General features: G+C 48.0%; 1 protein-coding gene across 1 annotated transcript in view; it reads left to right on the forward strand.

The window, feature by feature from the left end:
- LOC106592167 (polycystin-1) overlaps positions 1-25000 on the forward strand; it is a 118047-nt gene that overhangs the window by 81 nt on the left and 92966 nt on the right. The window contains exons 2-14 of the mRNA XM_082966895.1: positions 8038-8309; positions 8615-9084; positions 9307-9567; positions 11409-11517; positions 12036-12167; positions 13834-14009; positions 16917-17053; positions 17337-19948; positions 20170-20414; positions 20927-21179; positions 21604-21834; positions 22099-22313; positions 22903-23020. Of these exons, the coding sequence (XP_082823021.1) occupies positions 8082-8309; positions 8615-9084; positions 9307-9567; positions 11409-11517; positions 12036-12167; positions 13834-14009; positions 16917-17053; positions 17337-19948; positions 20170-20414; positions 20927-21179; positions 21604-21834; positions 22099-22313; positions 22903-23020 (5187 nt within the window). The 5' untranslated portion in view covers positions 8038-8081. The remainder of the gene's footprint in view (positions 1-8037; positions 8310-8614; positions 9085-9306; positions 9568-11408; positions 11518-12035; positions 12168-13833; positions 14010-16916; positions 17054-17336; positions 19949-20169; positions 20415-20926; positions 21180-21603; positions 21835-22098; positions 22314-22902; positions 23021-25000) is intronic.

Genomic DNA, 25000 nt, shown 5'->3' on the forward strand with positions numbered 1-25000 from the left:
GAGGGAGGGAGAGAGAGAGATGGCGGAGGGAGGGAGAGAGAGATGGCGGAGGGAGGGAGAGAGAGATGGCGGAGGGAGGGAGGGAGAGAAATGGCGGAGGGAGGGAGAGAGAGAGATGGCGGAGGGAGGGAGAGAGAGAGAGATGGCGGAGGGAGAGAGAGAGATGGCGGAGGGAGGGAGAGAGAGAGATGGCGGAGGGAGGGAGGGAGAGAAGATGGCGGAGGGAGGGAGAGAGAGAGATGGCGGAGGGAGGGAGAGAGAGAGATGGCGGAGGGAGGGAGAGAGAGATGGCGGAGGGAGGGAGGGAGAGAGATGGCGGAGGGAGAGAGAGAGAGATGGCGGGAGGGAGAGAGAGAGATGGCGGAGGGAGAGAGAGAGATGGCGGAGGGAGGGAGAGAGAGAGATGGCGGAGGGAGGGAGGGAGAGAGAGATGGCGGAGGGAGGGAGGGAGAGAGATGGCGGAGGGAGGGAGAGAGAGAGATGGCGGAGGGAGGGAGAGAGAGATGGCGGAGGGAGGGAGAGAGAGAGATGGCGAGGGAGGGAGAGAGAGATGGCGGAGGGAGGGAGGGAGAGAGATGGCGGAGGGAGGGAGAGAGAGATGGCGGAGGGAGGGAGAGAGAGAGATGGCGGAGGGAGAGAGAGAGATGGCGGAGGGAGAGAGAGAGATGGCGGAGGGAGGGAGGAGAGAGAGATGGCGAGGGAGGGAGGGAGAGAGATGGCGGAGGGAGGGAGAGAGAGATGGCGGAGGGAGAGAGAGAGATGGCGGAGGGAGGGAGAGAGAGATGGCGGAGGGAGGGAGGGAGAGAGATGGCGGAGGGAGGGAGAGAGAGATGGCGGAGGGAGGGAGAGAGAGAGATGGCGAGGGAGGGAGAGAGAGATGGCGGAGGGAGGAGAGAGAGATGGCGGAGGGAGGGAGGGAGAGATGGCGGAGGGAGGGAGAGAGAGATGGCGGAGGGAGGGAGAGAGAGATGGCGGAGGGAGGGAGAGAGAGATGGCGGAGGAGGGAGGGAGAGAGATGGCGGAGGGAGGGAGGGAGAGAGATGGCGGAGGGAGGGAGAGAGAGAGATGGCGGAGGGAGGGAGAGAGAGATGGCGGAGGGAGGGAGGGAGAGATGGCGGAGGGAGGGAGAGAGAGATGGCGGAGGGAGGGAGAGAGAGATGGCGGAGGAGGGAGGGAGGGAGGGAGAGAGAGAGAGAGATATGTATATTATTAATTATAGATAGTGAATCTGCTTATTGGGCGATTGATATTCTGCCAAGAACACTATCTACACACATACCCACAAGCACACACACTCCCCTAACGCACACCCACAAGCACACACACTCCCCTAACACACACACACAAGCACACACACTCCCCTAACACACACACACAAGCACACACACTCCCCTAACACACACCCACAAGCACACACACTCCCCTAACACACACACACAAGCACACACACACACAATCGCTGATTGCAAACACTGCTCATCTCCAAAATATTCACCCACAACTTCAGCTCTTGTGCTTTCTCTGCCAGCTTTCTCTATCTCTCCCTCTGCCAGCTCTCTCTTTCTCTTTCTCTCCCTCTTCCAGCTCTCTCTTTCTCTCCCTCTGCCAGCTCCCTCTTTCTCTCCCTCTGCCAGCTCTCTCTTTCTCTCCCTCTGCCAGTTCACTCTTTCTCTCCCTCTGCCAGCTCTCTCTTTCTCTCCCTCTGCCAGCTCTCTCTATCTCTCCCTATCTCTCCCTCTGCCAGCTCTCTCTTTCTCTCCCTCTGCCAGCTCTCTCTATCTCTCCCTCTGCCAGCTCTCTCTATCTCTCCCTCTGCCAGCTCTCTCTATCTCTCCCTCTGCCAGCTCTCTCTTTCTCTCCCTCTGCCAGCTCTCTCTTTCTCTCCCTCTTCCAGCTCTCTCTTTCTCTCCCTCTGCCAGCTCTCTCTTTCTCTCCCTCTGCCAGCTCTCTCTTTCTCTCCCTCTGCCAGCTCTCTCTATCTCTCCCTCTGCCAGCTCTCTCTTTCTCTCCCTCTGCCAGCTCTCTCTTTCTCTCCTCTGCCAGCTCTCTCTTTCTCTCCCTCTGCCAGTTCTCTCTTTCTCTCCCTCTGCCAGTTTCTCTCTATCTCTCCTCTGCCAGCTCTCTCTATCTCTCCCTATCTCTCCCTCTGCAGTTCTCTCTATCTCTCCTCTGCCAGCTCTCTCTATCTCTCCCTATCTCTCCCTCTGCCAGTTCTCTCTTTCTCTCCTCTGCCAGTTCTCTCTTTCTCTCCCTCTGCCAGCTCTCTCTATCTCTCCCTCTGCCAGTTCTCTCTATCTCTCCCTCTGCCAGCTTTCTCTTTCTCTCCCTCTGCCAGCTCTCTCTTTCTCTCCCTCTGCCAGTTCTCTCTATCTCTCCTCTGCCAGCTTTCTCTTTCTCTCCCTCTGCCAGCTCTCTCTTTCTCTCCCTCTGCCAGCTCTCTCTATCTCTCCCTCTGCCAGTTCTCTCTTTCTCTCCTCTGCCAGCTCTCTCTATCTCTCCCTCTGCCAGCTCTCTCTTTCTCTCCCTCTTCCAGCTCTCTCTTTCTCTCCCTCTTCCAGCTCTCTCTTTCTCTCCCTCTGCCAGCTCTCTCTTTCTCTCCCTCTGCCAGCTCTCTCTTTCTCTCCCTCTGCCAGATCTCTCTATCTCTCCCTCTGCCATCTCTCTCTATCTCTCCCTCTGCCAGTTCTCTCTTTCTCTCCCTCTGCCAGTTCTCTCTTTCTCTCCCTCTGCCAGTTCTCTCTATCTCTCCCTCTGCCAGCTCTCTCTTTCTCTCCTCTGCCAGTTCTCTCTTTCTCTCCCTCTGCCAGTTCTCTCTATCTCTCCCTCTGCCAGCTCTCTCTTTCTCTCCCTCTGCCAGCTCTCTCTTTCTCTCCTCTGCCAGCTCTCTCTATCTATCCTCTGCCAGCTCCCTCTTTCTCTCCCTCTGCCAGCTCTCTCTATCTCTCCCTCTGCCAGCTCTCTCTATCTCTCCCTCTGCCAGCTCTCTCTATCTCTCCCTCTGCCAGCTCTCTCTATCTCTCCTCTGCCAGCTCTCTCTATCTCTCCCTCTGCCAGCTCTCTCTATCTCTCCTCTGCCAGCTCTCTCTATCTCTCCCTCTGCCAGTTCTCTCTTTCTCTCCCTCTGCCAGTTCTCTCTTTCTCTCCCTCTGCCAGTTCTCTCTATCTCTCCCTCTGCCAGCTCTCTCTTTCTCTCCCTCTGCCAGTTCTCTCTTTCTCTCCCTCTGCCAGTTCTCTTATCTCTCCCTCTGCCAGCTCTCTCTTTCTCTCCCTCTGCCAGCTCTCTCTTTCTCTCCCTCTGCCAGCTCTCTCTATCTATCCCTCTGCAGCTCCCTCTTTCTCTCCCTCTGCCAGCTCTCTCTATCTCTCCCTCTGCCAGCTCTCTCTATCTCTCCCTCTGCCAGTTCTCTCTTTCTCTCCCTCTGCCAGCTCTCTCTATCTCTCCCTCTGCCAGTTCACTCTTTCTCTCCCTCTGCCAGCTCTCTCTTTCTCTCCCTCTGCCAGCTCTCTCTTTCTCTCCCTCTGCCAGCTCTCTCTATCTCTCCCTATCTCTCCCTCTGCCAGCTCTCTCTTTCTCTCCCTCTGCCAGCTCTCTCTTTCTCTCCCTCTGCCAGCTCTCTCTTTCTCTCCCTCTGCCAGCTCTCTCTTTCTCTCCCTCTGCCAGTTCTCTCTTTCTCTCCCTCTGCCAGTTCTCTCTATCTCTCCCTCTGCCAGCTCTCTCTATCTCTCCCTATCTCTCCCTCTGCCAGTTCTCTCTATCTCTCCCTCTGCCAGCTCTCTCTATCTCTCCCTATCTCTCCCTCTGCCAGCTCTCTCTTTCTCTCCCTCTGCCAGTTCTCTCTTTCTCTCCCTCTGCCAGCTCTCTCTATCTCTCCCTCTGCCAGTTCTCTCTATCTCTCCCTCTGCCAGCTTTCTCTTTCTCTCCCTCTGCCAGCTCTCTCTTTCTCTCCCTCTGCCAGTTCTCTCTATCTCTCCCTCTGCCAGCTTTCTCTTTCTCTCCCTCTGCCAGCTCTCTCTTTCTCTCCCTCTGCCAGCTCTCTCTATCTCTCCCTCTGCCAGTTCTCTCTTTCTCTCCCTCTGCCAGCTCTCTCTATCTCTCCCTCTGCCAGCTCTCTCTTTCTCTCCCTCTTCCAGCTCTCTCTTTCTCTCCCTCTTCCAGCTCTCTCTTTCTCTCCCTCTGCCAGCTCTCTCTTTCTCTCCCTCTGCCAGCTCTCTCTTTCTCTCCCTCTGCCAGATCTCTCTATCTCTCCCTCTGCCAGCTCTCTCTATCTCTCCCTCTGCCAGTTCTCTCTTTCTCTCCCTCTGCCAGTTCTCTCTTTCTCTCCCTCTGCCAGTTCTCTCTATCTCTCCCTCTGCCAGCTCTCTCTTTCTCTCCCTCTGCCAGTTCTCTCTTTCTCTCCCTCTGCCAGTTCTCTCTATCTCTCCCTCTGCCAGCTCTCTCTTTCTCTCCCTCTGCCAGCTCTCTCTTTCTCTCCCTCTGCCAGCTCTCTCTATCTATCCCTCTGCCAGCTCCCTCTTTCTCTCCCTCTGCCAGCTCTCTCTATCTCTCCCTCTGCCAGCTCTCTCTATCTCTCCCTCTGCCAGCTCTCTCTATCTCTCCCTCTGCCAGCTCTCTCTTTCTCTCCCTCTGCCAGCTCTCTCTTTCTCTCCCATCCTCTCTCCATCCCTCCATCTCTTCCTCTGCCTTTTGGCTTCCTGTCAGTGGAAAGTTTAGTTTTGTTTTGCTGTTTTTCATCTGTCAAGACAGAAAGCTCAATACTCTGAACTGCTTGAGTCGTAAAACCAAAGGCTGAAATGACAGATTATGATGTTTCCAGTGCTTCATTTGTAAATTGGAATGTTCCGGAACCATCAGGGAGCATGACAGGGGGGAGTTCTGAGATGAGTTTCACACACTGGGAACATGTTTAGTAGTCGAGGGTCTGGGAAAAGTCTGGCCTTTTATAAGCGCATTTCATGCAGTTCTGTAGATGACTGGAGACTGGCAGAATATTTTTCAATAACTCACAAATGATGGAAATTGCAGGCTACTTTGACCCTGACAAACTGAGAATCTGAGATCAATAAAAATCGACCTTGTCTTGAGCCCATCAATAGTCTAGACCTAGATGTGTGGAGAATATGAGGAGAAAACAATATGAGGAGGAAATTATAGTCCTAAAAATACTTTCCAGTTTCACTGACTCACCTAATGATGCTCAGATCACTCACTGGTGATGGCCGATGTGTTCGTGCCAAAAGCCTCTCTCTCTCTCTTTTGTAAAACAGTATTTGGAAGTTGATGAAATATTTTGTCAGCCTACAGCAGACAGATTAGAGTCTTCTGTTTTCTGCAGGAGACATTTGCTTTCCTACCTGTGTTTTCCTGCGATTTGTATTTGAAATATTGTGAAAGGCCTGTTTTGTCTGCATGCTGTCGTTCACTGACAGATTTGCAGAACATTCCTGACTGTAGGTCTTGTTATTGGGCTACAATCCACAGCCAGGCAGTTTTTAAAAGAAGCTATTGATCCTCTGTGGCTAAATGATAGGCCTTCTCGTGGTGTAGTAGGACATTCTGAATGATTTCATTTCTTTCTGAACAGACAGCAGTAATTCTGTAACTAAATAAATGAAGTGCAACGCAGGAGAGACGGGAGTTGCAGGCTCATGTCTATCAGAACAAAGAGAGGGAGAGAGAACATAGAAAGTTCATCTCATTCTAGTTTTGTGAGAGATACAGGCTTGCTACTCACATTCGGCCCGCCCGAATCAACTATCAGGCCCGGCCCGAATCAACTATCAGGCCCGGCCCGGCCCGAATCAACTATCAGGCACGGCCCGCCCCGAATCAACTATCAGGCCCGGCCCGGCCCGAATCAACTATCAGGCCCGGCCCGGCCCGAATCAACTATCAGGCCCGGCCCGGCCCGAATCAACTGTCAGGCCCGCCCCGAATCAACTGTCAGGCCCGGCCCGGCCCGAATCAACTGTCAGGCCCGGCCCGAATCAACTATCAGGCCCGCCCCGAATCAACTGTCAGGCCCGGCCCGGCCCGAATCAACTGTCAGGCCCGGCCCGAATCAACTGTCAGGCCCGGCCCGAATCAACTGTCAGGCCCGCCCCGAATCAACTGTCAGGCCCGGCCCGAATCAACTGTCAGGCCCGGCCCGGCCCGAATCAACTATCAGGCCCGCCCCGAATCAACTGTCAGGCCCGGCCCGAATCAACTATCAGGCCCGGCCCGAATCAACTATCAGGCCCGGCTGAACATCTACTTTTTAACATTACGTTTTTTGGGGGGGAGGGGGGGGGGGGTGTGGGGGGGCAGGATAATTAACGAAGAGGCAATTCAAATTAACTTTGAACGCTTTTATAATATTTTTTACTTTATTTGTAATTATTTTTCATGCCACGAGAGGTACCTGATCCGGCTAAATAGGTTCTGGAACAAAACAGTCCAAAACGTAGAGGTGCAGGATCCTGTTCTGGCAGGATCAAATTAAGCACTGGATGTTTCTGTCATGATGATGTTTATGTCATGATGATGTTTATGTCATGATGATGTTTCTGTCATGATGATGTTTCTGTCATGTTGATGTTTCTGTCATGACGATGTTTCTGTCATGACGATGTTTCTGTCATGTTGATGTTTCTGTCATGTTGATGTTTCTGTCATGTTGATGTTTCTGTCATGATGATGTTTATGTCATGATGATGTTTCTGTCATGATGATGTTTCTGTCATGATGATGTTTCTGTCATGATGATGTTTCTGTCATGATGATGTTTCTGTCATGATGATGTTTCTGTCATGATGATGTTTCTGTCATGTTGATGTTTCTGTCATGATGATGTTTCTGTCATGACGATGTTTCTGTCATGTTGATGTTTCTGTCATGTTGATGTTTCTGTCATGATGATGATGTTTCTGTCATGATGATGTTTCTGTCATGATGATGATGTTTCTGTCATGTTGATGTTTCTGTCATGACGATGTTTCTGTCATGACGATGTTTCTGTCATGATGATGTTTATGTCATGATGATGTTTCTGTCATGTTGATGTTTCTGTCATGATGTTTCTGTCATGTTGATGTTTCTGTCATGATGTTTCTGTCATGATGTTTCTGTCATGATGATGTTTCTGTCATGATGATGTTTCTGTCATGTTGATGTTTCTGTCATGTTGATGTTTCTGTCATGATGATGTTTCTGTCATGATGATGTTTCTGTCATGATGATGTTTCTGTCATGATGATGTTTCTGTCATGTTGATGTTTCTGTCATGTTGATGTTTCTGTCATGATGATGTTTCTGTCATGTTGATGTTTCTGTCATGTTGATGTTTCTGTCATGATGATGTTTCTGTCATGATGATGTTTCTGTCATGTTGATGTTTCTGTCATGTTGATGTTTCTGTCATGATGATGTTTATGTCATGATGATGTTTCTGTCATGTTGATGTTTCTGTCATGATGATGATGTTTCTGTCATGATGATGTTTCTGTCATGATGATGATGTTTCTGTCATGTTGATGTTTCTGTCATGACGATGTTTCTGTCATGACGATGTTTCTGTCATGATGATGTTTATGTCATGATGATGTTTCTGTCATGTTGATGTTTCTGTCATGATGTTTCTGTCATGTTGATGTTTCTGTCATGATGTTTCTGTCATGATGTTTCTGTCATGATGATGTTTCTGTCATGATGATGTTTCTGTCATGTTGATGTTTCTGTCATGTTGATGTTTCTGTCATGATGATGTTTCTGTCATGATGTTTCTGTCATGTTGATGTTTCTGTCATGATGTTTCTGTCATGATGTTTCTGTCATGATGATGTTTCTGTCATGATGATGTTTCTGTCATGATGATGTTTCTGTCATGTTGATGTTTCTGTCATGATGATGTTTCTGTCATGATGATGTTTCTGTCATGTTGATGTTTCTGTCATGTTGATGTTTCTGTCATGATGATGTTTCTGTCATGATGATGTTTCTGTCATGTTGATGTTTCTGTCATGATGATGTTTCTGTCATGACGACTCTCCTCCCTCCAGGATGCGGTGGTCCCCTATGTCATCCTGTGGCTCTGTGTGTCTCCATGGAGACCAGCACCTCCACCCCTTTACCCTCCACCTCCTGCCCTCCTCCCCAGCAGTGGTGCCCCTTCCTGGGCCGCTGCCTACCCCTAGCCAGCCCCTGCCACCCTGGATCCTGTGCCAACTGTACCCAGGCAGACACTCTGCCACCCGGGGCGCTGCGTCCTAGCTACAGCCTGGTGGATGAGGTGGTGGTTACACTGCCTGCTGGACCTGTTACACACATACTGGTGAGTGGATGGACAGACGCACACAGTCACACACACACACACACACACACACACACACACACACACACACACACACACACACACACACACACACACACACACACACACAGTCACACACACACACACACACACACACACACACACACACACACACACACACCAAATGAACACAATGATGAAAGAACAAAACACCTACAGTGATACACACAACTACACACAACAAACACAACTGGTACTTTTAAAACAAACTTACCTCCTCTCTCCTCCTCTTTTACCTCCTCTCTCCTCCTCTCCTTCCCTCTCAGGTGAGGGAGCGTGTCGAGGACCTGCTGGTCTCCCCCGGCGACATCATCGGCCTGCAGCACGACGCCGGCCCCGCCTCCCTGCTCCGCTGCGACCCTTCACCCCAGTCGCCGTGGCGACAGCCAATCCTGGCCCTCAACCAATCTGACTGGCTGTGGGCCAACTCCAACCAATCAGAAGGTTCCGTGGACCTGGACCAGAGCGTTGAAATAACCCTGGAGGATGTTCGAGGAGGAGGCTGGGTTGTGGACATGGTCTGCCCGATCAGGGTGCTCTACGTTGGGCATAGTGAGACCCAGCTACAGGGGTCCCAGCTCTCCTCCGGCCTCCCCCAGCCGGGGCTCTATAGCCTGGAGGTGACCTCCGACGACCCTGCCTTCCCCGTCACGGCATCATGTCCTGTCCGCGTGGTCCCTCCCCTGGGCCTCACCGTCCTCCACCCCCCCTCTCAGAACGGAACCTACTACTTCAGGTAATGTGTTGTGTTGTGTTGTGTTGTGTTGTGTTGTGTTGTGTTGGTGTTGTGTTGTGTGTGTGTTTGATTGGATTGGATTCATAAATTACTTCATTAATATTCTGTCTTGTATATTCTGTTTATTGTAAGATATTATCAGTACCATTTCACCTGGTCAAATTCCTGGTACATGTGAATTAATGTACTTGGCAAATACAAATGATTGTGATTGTGATCCAGGCCCAACCAGACGGTGGTTCTGCTCCGGGTCCACTCCCAGTACGGAGCCAAAGTCCACTGGCAGGGAAGCAACCAGAGTGTCCTCTTCCAGGACCACTGCCCCCCTGACTTCCTGCCCACTGTGGGGGAGTGTAGAGGGGCAGGCAGGGCAGGAGAACCAGGGAGAGGGGTGGGGGACCAGAGCCACAGTCTGTTTGCGGTGATAGATCTGGGGCTAGGGGAGGAGAGGGGGCCGGTGGTGGTGAATCTGTCAGCACACAGGTCAGATATCTCTATGATTCTATACATCCCTACACTGAAAAAAGGGTGCGTTCTAGAACTTAAACGGGATCTTCGGCTGTTCCAATAGGAGAACCCTTTGGTTCCAGGTAGAACCCTTTTGGTTCCATGTTCCACAGAGGGTTCTACATGCAACCCAAAATGTTTCTACCCTGGAAACAAAAAGGGTTCTGCCTGGAACCAAAAAGGGTTCTGCTATGGGGACAGCGAAGAACCCTTCTGGAACCCTTTACTCTAAGAGTGTATCTACATACAGTATATCTACATACAGTATATCTACATACAGTATATCTACATACAGAATATCTACATACAGTGTGATTGTATAGACAGTATATCTACATACAGTATATCTACATACAGTATATCTACATACAGTATATCTACATACAGTATATCTACATACAGTGTGATTGTATAGACAGTATATCTACATACAGTATATCTACATACAGAATATCTACATACATTATATCACATATAGTGTATCTACATACAGTATATCTACATACAGTATATCTACATACAGTATATCTACATACAGTATATCTACATACAGAATATCTACATACATTATATCACATATAGTGTATCTACATACAGTATATCTACATACAGTATATCTACATACAGTGTGATTGTATAGACAGTATATCTACATACAGTATATCTACATACAGAATATCTACATACATTATATCACATATAGTATATCTACATACAGTATATCTACATACAGTATATCTACATACAGTATATCTACACACAGTGTGATTGTACAGTATATATATATATATACAGTATATCACATACAGTATATCTACATACAGTATATCTACATACAGTATATCTACATACAGTGTGATTGTATAGACAGTATATCTACATACAGTATATCTACATACAGAATATCTACATACATTATATCACATATAGTATATCTACATACAGTATATCTACATACAGTATATCTACACACAGTGTGATTGTACAGTATATATATATATATACAGTATATCACATACAGTATATCTACATACAGTATATCTACATACAGTATATCTACATACAGTATATCTACACACAGTGTGATTGTACAGTATATATATATACAGTATATCACATACAGTATATCTACATACAGTATATCTACATACAGTATATCTACATACAGTGTGATTGTATAGACAGTATATCCACATACAGTATATCTACATACAGTATATCTACACACAGTGTGATTGTACAGTATATATATATACAGTATATCACATACAGTATATCTACATACAGTATATCTACATACAGTATATCTACATACATTGTGATTGTACAGTATATATATATATATATATACAGTATATCACATACAGTATATCTACATACAGTATATCTACATACAGTATATCTACATACAGTGTGATTGTACAGTATATATATATACAGTATATCACATACAGTATATCTACATACAGTATATCTACATACAGTATATCTACACACAGTGTGATTGTACAGTATATATACATACAGTATATCACATACAGTATATCTACATACAGTATATCTACACACAGTGTGATTGTACAGTATATATATATACAGTATATCACATACAGTATATCTACATACAGTATATCTACATACAGTATATCTACATACAGTGTGATTGTATAGTCAGTATATTAGTCTGTTAGGGAAGCTAACACAAGTCTTCAAGTCTCAATGTTGCTCATCACGTGTGTGTGTGTGTGTGTGTGTGTGTGTGTGTGTGTGTGTGTGTGTGTGTGTGTGTGTGTGTGTGTGTGTGTGTGTGTCCACAGCGAGGTGACGGAGGCCAGTCTCAGCCTGTTGGTCGGGGTGGAGGAACCTCTGAGAGGTCTGGTGGTCCAGCCTCATCCCAGACACAGAGTCCTCATGGAATCAGTCGTGGTGAGTTCAATGTGTGTGTGTGTTGGGGGTGTGTTGGGTGTGTTTGTGTTGGGGGTGTGTTGGGTGTGTTTGTGTTGGGGGTGTGTTGGGTGTGTTTGTGTTGGGGGGTGTTGGATGTGTTTGTGTTGGGGGTGTGTGTTGGGGGGTGTTGGGTGGTGTGTGTGTGTGTGTGTGGGTGTGTGTGTGTGTGTGTGTGTGGTGTGTGTGTGTGTGTGTGTGTGTGTGTGTTTGTGTTGGGGGTGTGTTGGGTGTGTTTGTGTTGGGGGTGTGTGTTGGGGGGTGTTGGGTGTGTGTGTGTGTGTGTGTGTGTGTGTGTGTGTGTGTGTGTGTGTGTGTGTGTGTGTGTGTGTGTGTGTTTGTGTTGGGGGTGTGTTGGGTGTGTTTGTGTTGGGGGTGTGTTGGGTGTGTGTGTGTTGGGGGGTGTTGGGTGTGTGTGTGTGTGTGTGTGTGTGTGTGTGTGTGTGTGTGTGTGTGTGTGTGTGTGTGTGTGTGTGTGATCTCCTCTCTGTGTGTTCCAGAGCTATACTGCTGCTGTAGAGGGAGGTTCCAACCCAACCTTTAAATGGACAGTGGATGATAAGCCCTACTTCACCTACTACAACACAGTGCTGAACATTATATACCAGAACCCAGCTGTCTACAAACTATCGGTGAGCCCCCCCACACACACACACACACACACACACACACACACACACACACCCACACACACACACACACACACACACACACACACACACACACACACACACACACACACACACACACACACACACGCACACACACACACACACACACAATACAACATAGATGACACTGATATGGGCCCCTGCCTTGGTTGATGCTGGTTTGGTGTTGGTTAAAGATAGGTAGTAAAGCTAAGCTAATGTCTAGCTACTTTGAACTTTGACATCCATGTACTGCTGCTTTTGGCATCAGCTTTCACCAGATCTCAAAGGACACTCCCCACCAACTCATCCACCACTTCTGTGCAACACCAGCATGACAAATACAAAGAGTTCAAATCCTAGATCTGTACTTATGGGAAATCTCTACAAATCTATGGGAAATCTCTACCTCAGAAATGTGATGGGAAACCTTGCCTTCATAACAGAGTTATAACAGAGTTATAACAGAGTTATGAAGAACGTGCCGTAAGCTCCGTCCACAGCTAGCTTGAAATGTCACCCATGGAACTATCCAATTGGTACCTTTTTGTAGAGCTCAATTGGTTGGTACGTTGTCAAGGAGGGCGGTCACGTGTTTTGAATCAGAGGAAGACTGGTTGGACCTCGGTATGGGGACCGGGACAGTAGAGGAAGATATACTGTGTGTTTTGAATCAGAGGAAGACTGGTTGGATCTCGGTGTGGGGACCGGGACAGTAGAGGAAGATATACTGTGTGTTTTGAATCAGAGGAAGACTGGTTGGATCTCGGTGTGGGGACCGGGACAGTAGAGGAAGATATACTGTGTGTTTTGAATCAGAGGAAGACTGGTTGGACCTCGGTATGGGGACCGGGACAGTAGAGGAAGATATACTGTGTGTTTTGAATCAGAGGAAGACTGGTTGGACCTCGGTGTGGGGACCGGGACAGTAGAGGAAGATATACTGTGTGTTTTGAATCAGAGGAAGACTGGTTGGACCTCGGTGTGGGGACCGGGACAGTAGAGGAAGATATACTGTGTGTTTTGAATCAGAGGAAGACTGGTTGGACCTCGGTGTGGGGACCGGGACAGTAGAGGAAGATATACTGTGTGTTTTGAATCAGAGGAAGACTGGTTGGATCTCGGTGTGGGGACCGGGACAGTAGAGGAAGATATACTGTGTGTTTTGAATCAGAGGAAGACTGGTTGGAGCTCGGTGTGGGGACCGGGACAGTAGAGGAAGATATACCTTGAGCAGCACACTGGTATCGGTTTCACCTTTATAAACCCCCAGTAGTGCTGTTAGTATCTTGACATAGGACCTTGTGAAAGCTGTCCCTCATAAAGGACAATAAACAATCAATCCATCAATGAATCAACGGATAAGGGGGAGCTCTCATCCCCCTGTCCACCAGCCATATGGAACAGACACCTGCTGGGATTAGGTAGAAGCAGAGAGAGATATGTGGAGAGTTGGGCCAACTTTTAGATTTTGGAATGTTCTAGACATTCCGTTACATAGCATTGTTAAATATTCCCCATGTAATGTTAATGGGGAGTTAAGATGGCTGCCGTAGAATGTTGACCTGTAAATACATCACAATGCAGAAACCTCAATACTGAAGTAGCTATCAATCAATCAACCAGTCAATCTCCTCCTATCCCACAGGTGATGGCGATGAACCATGTGAGCAACCTGACGGACCACTTCAACGTGACGGTCGACCGTATGAACCCCATGGTCAACCTCACGGTCACCGGCGTGCCTGGCGTGGTCACGCAGGGCTCGGACCAGTTCCTGACCACCTCGGTGGTCCTGGATATGTCCGTGGACGCCACCTTCCGGTAGGTTGTAGTGTGTTAGAGACACATGTCTACATCTCTCTAAGACTGTCTCCTATACATGTCTACATCTCTCTGAGACTGTCTCCTATACATGTATACATCTCTCTGAGACTGTCTCCTATACATGTATACATCTCTCTGAGACTGTCTCCTATACATGTATACATCTCTCTGAGACTGTCTCCTATACATGTCTACATCTCTCTGAGACTGTCTCCTATACATGTATACATCTCTCTGAGACTGTCTCCTATACATGTATACATCTCTCTAAGACTGTCTCCTATACATGTATACATCTCTCTGAGACTGTCTCCTATACATGTATACATCTCTCTGAGACTGTCTCCTATGCATGTATACATCTCTCTGAGACTGAGACTGTCTCCTATACATGTATACATCTCTCTGAGACTGTTGAGACTGTCTCCTATACATGTATACATCTCTCTGAGACTGTCTCCTATGCATGTATACATCTCTCTTAGACTGTCTCCTATACATGTATACATCTCTCTGAGACTGTCTCCTATACATGTATACATCTCTCTAAGACTGTCTCCTATACATGTATACATCTCTCTGAGACTGTCTCCTATACATGTATACATCTCTCTGAGACTGTCTCCTATACATGTATACATCTCTCTGAGACTGTCTCCTATGCATGTATACATCTCTCTGAGACTGTCTCCTATACATGTATACATCTCTCTGAGACTGAGACTGTCTCCTATGCATGTATACATCTCTCTGGACGACTGTCTCCTTTACATGTATACATCTCTCTGAGACTGTCTCCTATGCATGTATACATCTCTCTTAGACTGTCTCCTATACATGTATACATCTCTCTGAGACTGTCTCCTATACATGTATACATCTCTCTGAGACTGTCTCCTATACATGTATACATCTCTCTGAGACTGTCTCCTATACATGTATACATCTCTCTGAGACTGTCTCCTATACATGTATACATCTCTCTGAGACTGAGACTGTCTCCTATGCATGTATACATCTCTCTGAGACTGAGACTGTCTCCTATGCATGTATACATCTCTCTGAGACTGTCTCCTTTGCATGTATACATCTCTCTGAGACTGAGACTGTCTCCTATACATGTATACATCTCTCTGAGACTGTCTCCTATACATGTATACATCTCTCTGAGACTGTCTCCTATACATGTATACATCTCTCTGAGACTGTCTCCTATGCATGTATACATCTCTCTGAGACTGAGACTGTCTCCTATGCATGTATACATCTCTCTGAGACTGAGACTGTCTCCTATACATGTATACATCTCTCTGAGACTGAGACTGTCTCCTATACATGTATACATCTCTCTGAGACTGTCTCCTATACATGTATACATCTCTCTGAGACTGTCTCCTATACATGTATACATCTCTCTGAGACTGAGACTGTCTCCTATACATGTATACATCTCTCTGAGACTGAGACTGTCTCCTATGCATGTATACATCTCTCTGAGACTGTCTCCTATACATGTATACATCTCTCTGAGACTGTCTCCTATGCATGTATACATCTCTCTGAGACTGTCTCCTATGCATGTATACATCTCTCTGAGACTGTCTCCTATACATGTATACATCTCTCTGAGACTGTCTCCTATGCATGTATACATCTCTCTGAGACTGTCTCCTATACATGTATACATCTCTCTGAGACTGTCTCCTATGCATGTATACATCTCTCTGAGACTGTCTCCTATGCATGTATACATCTCTCTGAGACTGTCTCCTATACATGTATACATCTCTCTGAGACTGTCTCCTATGCATGTATACATCTCTCTGAGACTGTCTCCTATACATGTATACATCTCTCTGAGACTGTCTCCTATACATGTATACATCTCTCTGAGACTGTCTCCTATACATGTATACATCTCTCTGAGACTGTCTCCTATGCATGTATACATCTCTCTGAGACTGTCTCCTATACATGTATACATCTCTCTGAGACTGTCTCCTATACATGTATACATCTCTCTGAGACTGTCTCCTATACATGTATACATCTCTCTGAGACTGTCTCCTATACATGTCTACATCTCTCTGAGACTGAGACTGTCTCCTATACATGTATACATCTCTCTGAGACTGAGACTGTCTCCTATACATGTATACATCTCTCTGAGACTGAGACTGTCTCCTATACATGTATACATCTCTCTGAGACTGAGACTGTCTAGCTGCCTCTCCTTTCCCCGCTCCCTCTTTTTTTCTCTCTCTCTCTCTCTTTAACACATGCATGACGCGAGCTCACACACACACACACACACACACACACACACACACACACACACACACACACACACACAGACAGACAGACAGACAGACAGACAGACAGACAGACAGACAGACAGACAGACAGACAGACAGACAGACAGACAGACAGACAGACAGACAGACAGACAGACAGACAGACAGACACACACAGACACACACAGACACACACAGTCTCTGTGTGTGATAATGGCAGGGTTTTGATTTACAGTCTTGTGGTTAGAGCAGATTGCTGACAGGAATGTTCCCCTCCGTTTCGCGTTCTCCTTCCCTCTCTCTACACTCTATCGTTTTACCTCCATCTCCCTCCCTCCTTCCCTCAGTCTCTCTTCACTCTCTTGTTCATCTCAGTGAGCGATCCAGAGTTTCCACTCCTCTCTCTCCAAGCCCTCCACTGCTTCTCAGACACTAGTGTGTGTGTGTGTGTGTGTGTGTGTGTGTGTGTGTGTGTGTGTGTGGTGTGTGTGTGTGTGTGTGTGTGTGTGTGTGTGTGTGTGTGTGTGTGTGTGTGTGTGTGTGTGTGTGTGTGTGTGTGTTGTGTTTGACTGGATTGATTGTATTGACAACATTGTGCCCTGTCCCCCAGGTGGTCGTTTGGAGACGGAGGATACCAGGAGTATGACTTTAAACCTCCATACAACACCTCCCTGTTCCCTCCCCTACCAGACTCCCCTACACAGGTGCTCCTGCCCAACAAAGTCAAATACAAGTACCCCCAGCCAGGTCTGTTAATCCACCTCTATACTGGTTCATAGTATTCATGCTATATTTACAGTATATTATTTAAAAACAGCTGGTTTTACAGAAATCCCGGTTAGAAGATTACCGGATTCAGGAGGAAATAAGTAGGAAATCTAGAATCCTCCAACCTGCATTTCTGGCAAACCGGGGAATTTTGGCAATGTTACCAACCCTATCTGGGAGTGTCACTGGGAATGTCTTGTTACATTTTGGAAAAGAGGACAATGTCATGCTTTTCTCTTTCCCCCTCCCTGTCTCTCTGTAGGAGTGTACACCGTCCTGGTGTCTGTGTCTAACCATTACGAGAACAGAACCCAGCGCATCGACATGCACGTCTACAGTGTCCTTACCCACGTCGACATAGAAACAGAGCCGCGCCTCCTCCAGGCCGGCCAACCAGCAGCTTTTGAGGCTCACGCCTTGCCCTCGGCCTATGGCATCGTCTATACGTGGGATTTTGGCGATGGCTCCGCCTCCAGGGAGGGTCCTCAACGTCGGGTCAACCACACCTACGGCGTCGGCCACAGTGGCGTCCATAACGTGTGTGTGTCCGTGAATAATACCATCAGCTGGACGGAGGCCTGCGCTGAGATGTTGGTGTACGAGGAGATTAAAGGGTTAACGGCGACCTCCTCCGCCCCGACCGAGCTCAACACCCCGACGATGGTCTCTGCACACCTGGAGGCAGGTAACAACGTCACCTGGAGCTTCGACATGGGCGACGGGTCCGTGGTGACGACGGCGGGTTCCGAGGTTCCGCACACCTACGTGAAAGACGGGAACTACACGGTGAACGTGACGGCGTGGAACGCGGTGAGCGCCCGCTGGACCCTGGTACCTGTCCAGGTGTTCGTGCTGCAGGTGGTGAGGCTGGAGCCGGCGGGCTGCGTCCAGGAGCTGACCCAGGTCGACTTCCAGGCCTTCGTTTCGGGGAATGCCTCCTCTCACCTGTATGAGTGGAGCTTCGGGGACGGGACCCCCAACCAGACACACCGGGGCAGCCCCAGGATCAGCCACTCCTACTGGGGCAGCGGGGACTACCATCTCTCCCTGCTGCTGTCCAGCGGCGTCAACAAGGCCAACTTCTTTGCGTGGGTGTGCGTCCAGCCGGCGGTGTCCAACGTGACCCTGACCCCAGAGAAGAACAACTTCAGACTGGGGGAGGAGAGCCGGTTCAGGGCCAGCGCCCGGCCAGACTTCGACTACACCTACCTTTGGGATTTTGGGGTGATTGACGACTCTACACCTGTCCAGGGCCATAAGGACATGGTGTTCACCTATAAAAACCCTGGTCAGTATCTGGTGACGGTCACTGTGTCCAACAACATCTCCTGCAGTAACGACAGCGTCCTGATTCAGATCCAGCGGCCGGTAGGACTGGTTCTGATTCAACATAACGGGACTAGATCCAATAACCTGACTCTGAGGGAGGTGTACCTCTTCACCACCTCTTCGCTGGCGCCCGCCAGCCTCTACACCTGGGATTTTGGCGACGGAACGCCCCTCACCCCCGGGCCGAACGTGACACACGCCTACAACGTCTCTGGAGTCTTCAATGTCACGCTGACGGCGGCAAACCCGGTGAGCAGCAACCACACCCGGGTTGCCGTGGCGGTCCTGGCACCCATCCGCGGCCTGGTGGTCAACGCTGATCGGGTCAACGTCCCCATAAACGCCACAGTCAACTTCAAGGCTCACCTCGAGGAAGGCGACGGTGTGCGGTTTTCGTGGAACCTGTGTGACGGCTGCACGCCCAGGCTCCAAGAATGGAAGACTCATTACACCTTCCGGTCGGTGGGGACGTACAACGTCATCGTCACCGCAGAGAGCGACGTGGGCTCAGCCCAGGCCAGCATATACATCTACGTGCTGCGGGAGCTGGAGGGGCTGCAGATCCAGCCTGAGGAGGAGATGGGGGGTGAGCGGGGGTGCTGCTACGCTACGAACCGCGTGCTCCACCTCCAGGCCGCGCTGAGGGAAGGGACCAACATGTCCTTCAGCTGGAACCTCCTCAGGGAGTTGGCGCCGGTCAGCACTGCGCTCAACCTCAGCGGGAAGACCATCCCGGTCAACTTCTCCACCCCTGGTCCCTGTGACGTCTTCCTGCGGGCCACCAACCTCCTCGGAACGCTCACGGTGAACAGAACCATCCAGTTCCTCGATCCGGTTGGAGAGCTGTACCTGGAGACCAGCGTCAACCCCGTGGCGGTCAACTCCTCCACTAACCTGACGGTGTTGGCCAGTAAAGGATCGGACCTGCAGTACCGGTGGTCGGTTGATGAGGGCGCTCTAGGCTGGAATGAGCCCTCTGTGGTTCATTGGTTCACTGGTCCAGGAATGAAGGTCGTTACCGTGGAAGTGTCCAATGAGGTCAGCGCCGAGACGGTGTCGAAGTTCATTGACGTCCAGGAAGTGGTAATGGGAGTGACGTTCTCTACGACTAACGTCACGGAGCAGAACTTTGTGGCCACCGGCGTCAATGTCTCCCTCCATGGAGAATTAAGGACCGGCACCAACGTATCTTGGACCTGGCTGTTGCTGGGCAGAACAAAAATGGGACGGAGGGTGTCCCACGTGTTCCAGGAACCAGGGCCGTTCACCGTTATGCTAAACGCTACCAACGACGTTAGCAGCGAGGGGTTTTCCAGAGAGTTGACGGTACAGGATAAGATTCAGGGGTTGGAGCTGAGGGCCAGTAAGAGGATCGCGGCGGTCGGGGAGAGGGTGGAGTTTACCATCGCCAAGGCGTCAGGGACGAACGTCAGCTTCATCCTCAGCATCAGCGGAGACTCGACCGTGTTCGGCCTCAACCAGACCTACGTTCACCAGTTCAGCCGGGTCGACACCTACATGATAAACCTGACCGCACACAACCAGGTGAGATACAGGACTTCCAGGGGAGAATGCTATGTATCGTGTTTACATTACCTTTTTGTGTTAACAATTTATTTTTGTTAAGCATTTTAATATCGTTGTAGTTGATAACATTTTTTAGAACTCAATACAATTTCTTTACATATATTGTCATATGTTATGATAGTTGATGTTTGTTGTGTTTTTCTTTGTCTTGTTTTACCGTAATCTCATCATTTCCCCAGGTGAGTTCTGAGCGGCGCCACCTGCAGGTGGAGGTGATGGAGCCAGTGAGCAGGCTGAGTATCCTGGACTGCTGTGATGCCGCCATGCCTGTGGGCGTCAAGAAGACCTTCGTAGCCGACATCCTAACAGGAAACCCTGTGACCTTCCTGTGGACCTTTGACCTTAACCACCACCCCCTTCCCCACATCGGGAAGGAGGTGACCTACAACCCCGACCAGGCCGGGTCACTCACCATCTACCTGAGGTAAGGTAACAACTGAGTACGGGGCTAGAGACGCAAAGGGATCAGTTCCCGCTGGCGTCGCCAAGACCAAAATGTAGGCTATTAAAAGTCTGTACTGTAAGTCTGTACTGTAAGTCTGTTGTAAATGAGGTCGTGTCAGTCACCCTCTAGTTGAGGTGACTTACCAACTGAATATGGGGCTCACTACACAAAGGTTGTGGGTTCTGCCAGAACCATCAATGCTCTCTGTTGAGGTACCAACTGAGCCAGAATTCCCAGGTTTTACAGACATCCTGGTTGGAGGTTCCAGGATATCCTGCTGATTCTCTTCTGATTTCGGGAATCTTCTAACCAGGCTTTTTGGAAATGCTGGTAATGTGGGGAAAGTTACTGTAATTTTGTAACCCTACGAACAATGCCAAGGTTGTTGGTTCGATTCCCACTGGGGCCACCGATATGAAAATCTGCACACTCTGTTACATGTTGCTTTGTATTTTCTATCTGCTAAACGATTTCTTTCTTAATGCATCCAGGGTGTTCAACTTGCTAAACGGCCAGAACATCACCAAGCACATCCAGGTGCAGAACGTTCTGACAGAGGCCCGGGTGGAGGCCCAGCCCAGAGACACCTTCATCAACAAGACGGTGATGCTAACGGTGGGCATCACGCCTCAATCCACACCCGTTACCTACCTGTGGGACTTTAAGGACGGCTCTGCGCCCCTGCTCTCTACCACCTCCTCTGTTGAACATGTGTACGCGTCCCCAGGTCAATACCTGGTCCAGGTATACTAGCTTTCTATTAATTATCATCGTCGTGTTTTTTACATGTTTATTTTCATGTGTTTCTTGATTTTGTATGAATGACAGCGAATCCAATTTCCCTTTTCTAGTGACTTTCTATAAGTACAACTATAATAAACATTATGTCTACTGTACAATACCGTTTTATTACACAAAGCTACACTTACAATTCTCTAACACCATTTTGTAACACTGAGATAGTTGTCATTCTTCCTCCCACCACTAGGGAATTTTCAGCACCCTAAATAAGGTTATGCTTCTACTATGGATAAACATTATTTTACACAAAGTAACAGTTTTGATTCACCTTCCCACTATTACTGTAAACCAACCCCCCAACCCCATTTTATAACAAACACAAATGTTATAAACACAGATTGACCGTAATTCTCCTCCCCACCACTAGGTGAACTGTAGTAACTTGGTGAGCTGGGTGGTAGCCAGGGTGGAGGTGACCATCAGGGTGTTGGAGTGTGAGGAGCCAGAGGTTCAGGTAGTTCAGGCTCCTAGGCTAGCCATCTGGCGCTACCAGCCCACCCTGGTGGAGGCTAGCGTGGACCTGAAGGCTTGCATCCGCTACGGAGCCCAGTACCTCTGGGAGATCTTCTCCACCCCGCACTGCAACTACGACCACTCGGTACCACTTCTTAAATCAATATGTTGTTCTGTATTGTGTTGATTATCCACTGTCAATAATACAATCTCAAACAATTGACCCTTCGCTAAGCCCCGCCCCCTTGGCTACTGTTGCAACCTCGGGGGGAAAAGCTCTGGGCCAGATCTTTGTGAAGCGTCAATTGTTGCACCTCAGCAGTCAAGTTTTCAAGATGGAGCACTTTCAGTACAGAGCAAAAACTGTGGTGATGATGCGTTGTGACTCTATTCACCCTCCGACCTCCAGGTGGCAGCACCTCTGGCCTCTAAGATCCCTCTCCCGGGGGAAGTAGACGTGCGACGGCTGCAGCTCTCGGTGCCCAAGATGGCTCTGCGTTCGGGGAACTACTCGCTGGTGTTCTCCCTGTCCTACCAGGGGGTTCCCCTGAGGAAGGCTGCCTGTCTACAGCTAACCGTCATGGCCGCCCGCCTGGTACCTATCATAGAGGGAGGGACCTACAGGTAAGAGGGGCAGATGCCGTTGAAGGAGTAGTTCTTTTTTTTTAACAATAAAAATAACCGAAGAACACAATAAAATCACTGATTGCAGGCCAAAATAAAAATAAGATTTAAAAACCTTAAAGGAGGAGTTCAGTATTTGTAAACTCTGTTAGATGGTTATGGGCCAGGAGAAACTGTAATCCATAGTCCATTGTAGACTACTTTCAGGGGCCAGGAGAACTGTAATTCATAGCCCATTGTGGACTACTTTCAGGGGCCAGGAGAAACTGTAATCCATAGTCCATTGTAGACTACTTTCAGGGGCCAGGAGAACTGTAATTCATAGCCCATTGTGGACTACTTTCAGGGGCCAGGAGAAACTGTAATCCATAGTCCATTGTAGACTACTTTCAGGGGCCAGGAGAACTGTAATTCATAGCCCATTGTGGACTACTTTCAGGGTGAGGAACCATCTAACATCAAGTTGTAAAAACCTGAACTACTCCTTTTAGGGTAAAACAAAACAACATCCCTTGTTTTGTTTTCAGATCATGAAATGATCCTTTTTACTGCACTTGAAATAAAGTTATCTCTGATGTGGTACTTCCAGGGTGTGGTCCAGGACCCAGGACCTGCAGCTGAGTGCTGAGCAGAGCTATGATCCCAACATGAACCTGGACAGCCAGTCACTACTCTACTACCACTGGGACTGTGTCACTACCTCCAAGGTAAGAACACACAGTTGAAGTCAGAAGTTTACGTAGACTTAGGTTGGAGTCATTAAAACTTGTTTTTCAACCACTCCACAAATTTCTTGTTAACAAACTATAGTTTTGGCAAGTCGGTTAGGACATCTACCTTGTGCTTGACACAAGTAATTTTTCCAACAATTGTTTACAGACAGATTATTTGACTTATAATTCACTGTATCACAATTCCAGTGGGTCAGAAGTTTACATACACTAAGTTGACTGTGCCTTTAAACAGCTTGGAAAATTCCAGAAAATGATTTCATGGCTTTAGCTTCTGATAGGCTAATTGACGTCATTTGAGTCAATTGGAGGTGTACCTGTGGATGTATTTCAAGGCCTACCTTCAAACTCAGTGCCTCTTTGCTTGACATCATGGGAAAATCAAAAGAAATCAGCCAAGACCTCAGAAAAAAAATTGGAGACCTCCACGAGTCTGGTTCATCCTTGGGAGCAATTTCCAAACGCCTGAAGGTACCACGTTCATCTGTACAAACAATAGTACGCAAGTATAAACACCATGGGACCACGCAGCCGTCATACCACTCAGGAAGGAGAAGTGTTCTGTCTCCTAGAGATGAACATACTTTGGTGCGAAAAGTGCAAATCAATACCAGAACAACAGCAAAGGACCTTGTGAAGATGCTGGAGGAAACAGGTACAAAAGTATCTATAGCCACAGTAAAACGAGTCTTATATCAACTTAACCTGAAAGGCCGCTCAGCAAGGAAGAAGCCACTGCTCCAAAACCGCCATAAAAAAAAAGCCAGACTACGGTTTGCAACTGCACATGGGGACAAAGATCGTACTTTTTGGAGAAATGTCCTCTGGTCTGAGGAAACAAAAATAGAACTGTTTGGCCATAATGACCATCGTTATGTTTGGAGGAAAAAGGGGGAGGCTTGCAAGTCGAAGAACACCATCCCAACCTTGAAGCACGGGGGTGGCAGCATCATGTTGTGGGGGTGCTTTGCTGCAGGAGGGACTGGTGTACTTCACAAAATAGATGGCATCATGTGGATGGAAAATTATGTGGATATATTGAAGCAACATCTCAAGACATCAGTCAGGAAGTTAAAGCTTGGTCGCAAATGGGTCTTCCAAATGGACAATGACCCCAAGCATACTTCCAAAGTTGTGGCAAAATGGCTTAAGGACAACAAAGTCAAGGTATTGGGAGTGGCCATCACATAGCCCTGACCTCAATCCTATAGACATTTTTTGGGCAGAACTGAAAAGGCGTGTGCGAGCTATGAGGCCTACAAACCTGACTCAGTTACACCAGCTCTGTCAGGAGGAATGGGCCAAAATCCACCCAACTTATTGTGGGATGCTTGTGGAAGGCTACCCGAAACGTTTGACCCAAGTTAAACAATTTAAAGGCAATGCTACCAAATACACTAGAGTGTATGTGAACTTCTGACCCGCAGGGAATGTGATGAAAGAAATAAAAGCTGAAATAAATAATTTTCTCTACTATTATTCTGACATTTCACATTCTTAAAATAGTGGTGATTCTAACTGACCTAAGACAGGGAATTTTTACTGGGATTAAATGTCAGGAATTGTGAATAACTGAGTTTAAACGTATTTGACTAAGGTGTATGTAAACTTCCGACTTCAACTGTATCAGTCAATCAATCAAACATATTTTATGACAGTAGCAGTTGTTATAGTTACCCGGCCTAGACCCCAGGAAAGAAGCAAAGCCAGAGCACATTGGCCAGGAAGAAACGTAGAGGGCAACCGGCTCATGGGAATTATGGGAGTTACTCTGTAATCATCCAGATATCCGTATGTTTTTCAGAGTCATCTGTCCCTATAGGACATAATTACTGTCTTAAATAAATGAGGGTTTGGCTTTGATTGAAGCAGCTGATTACTGGCGAGGAGATGTGTGGTCAGACAGGGTCTGTGTTGTGTTGTGTTGGTACTTGGTAGTATGTGAATATTTGAGAT

This window comes from Salmo salar, chromosome 02, assembly GCF_965601325.2.
Source record: "Salmo salar chromosome 02, fSalSal1, whole genome shotgun sequence".
In the NCBI taxonomy this organism is placed as follows: domain Eukaryota; kingdom Metazoa; phylum Chordata; class Actinopteri; order Salmoniformes; family Salmonidae; genus Salmo; species Salmo salar.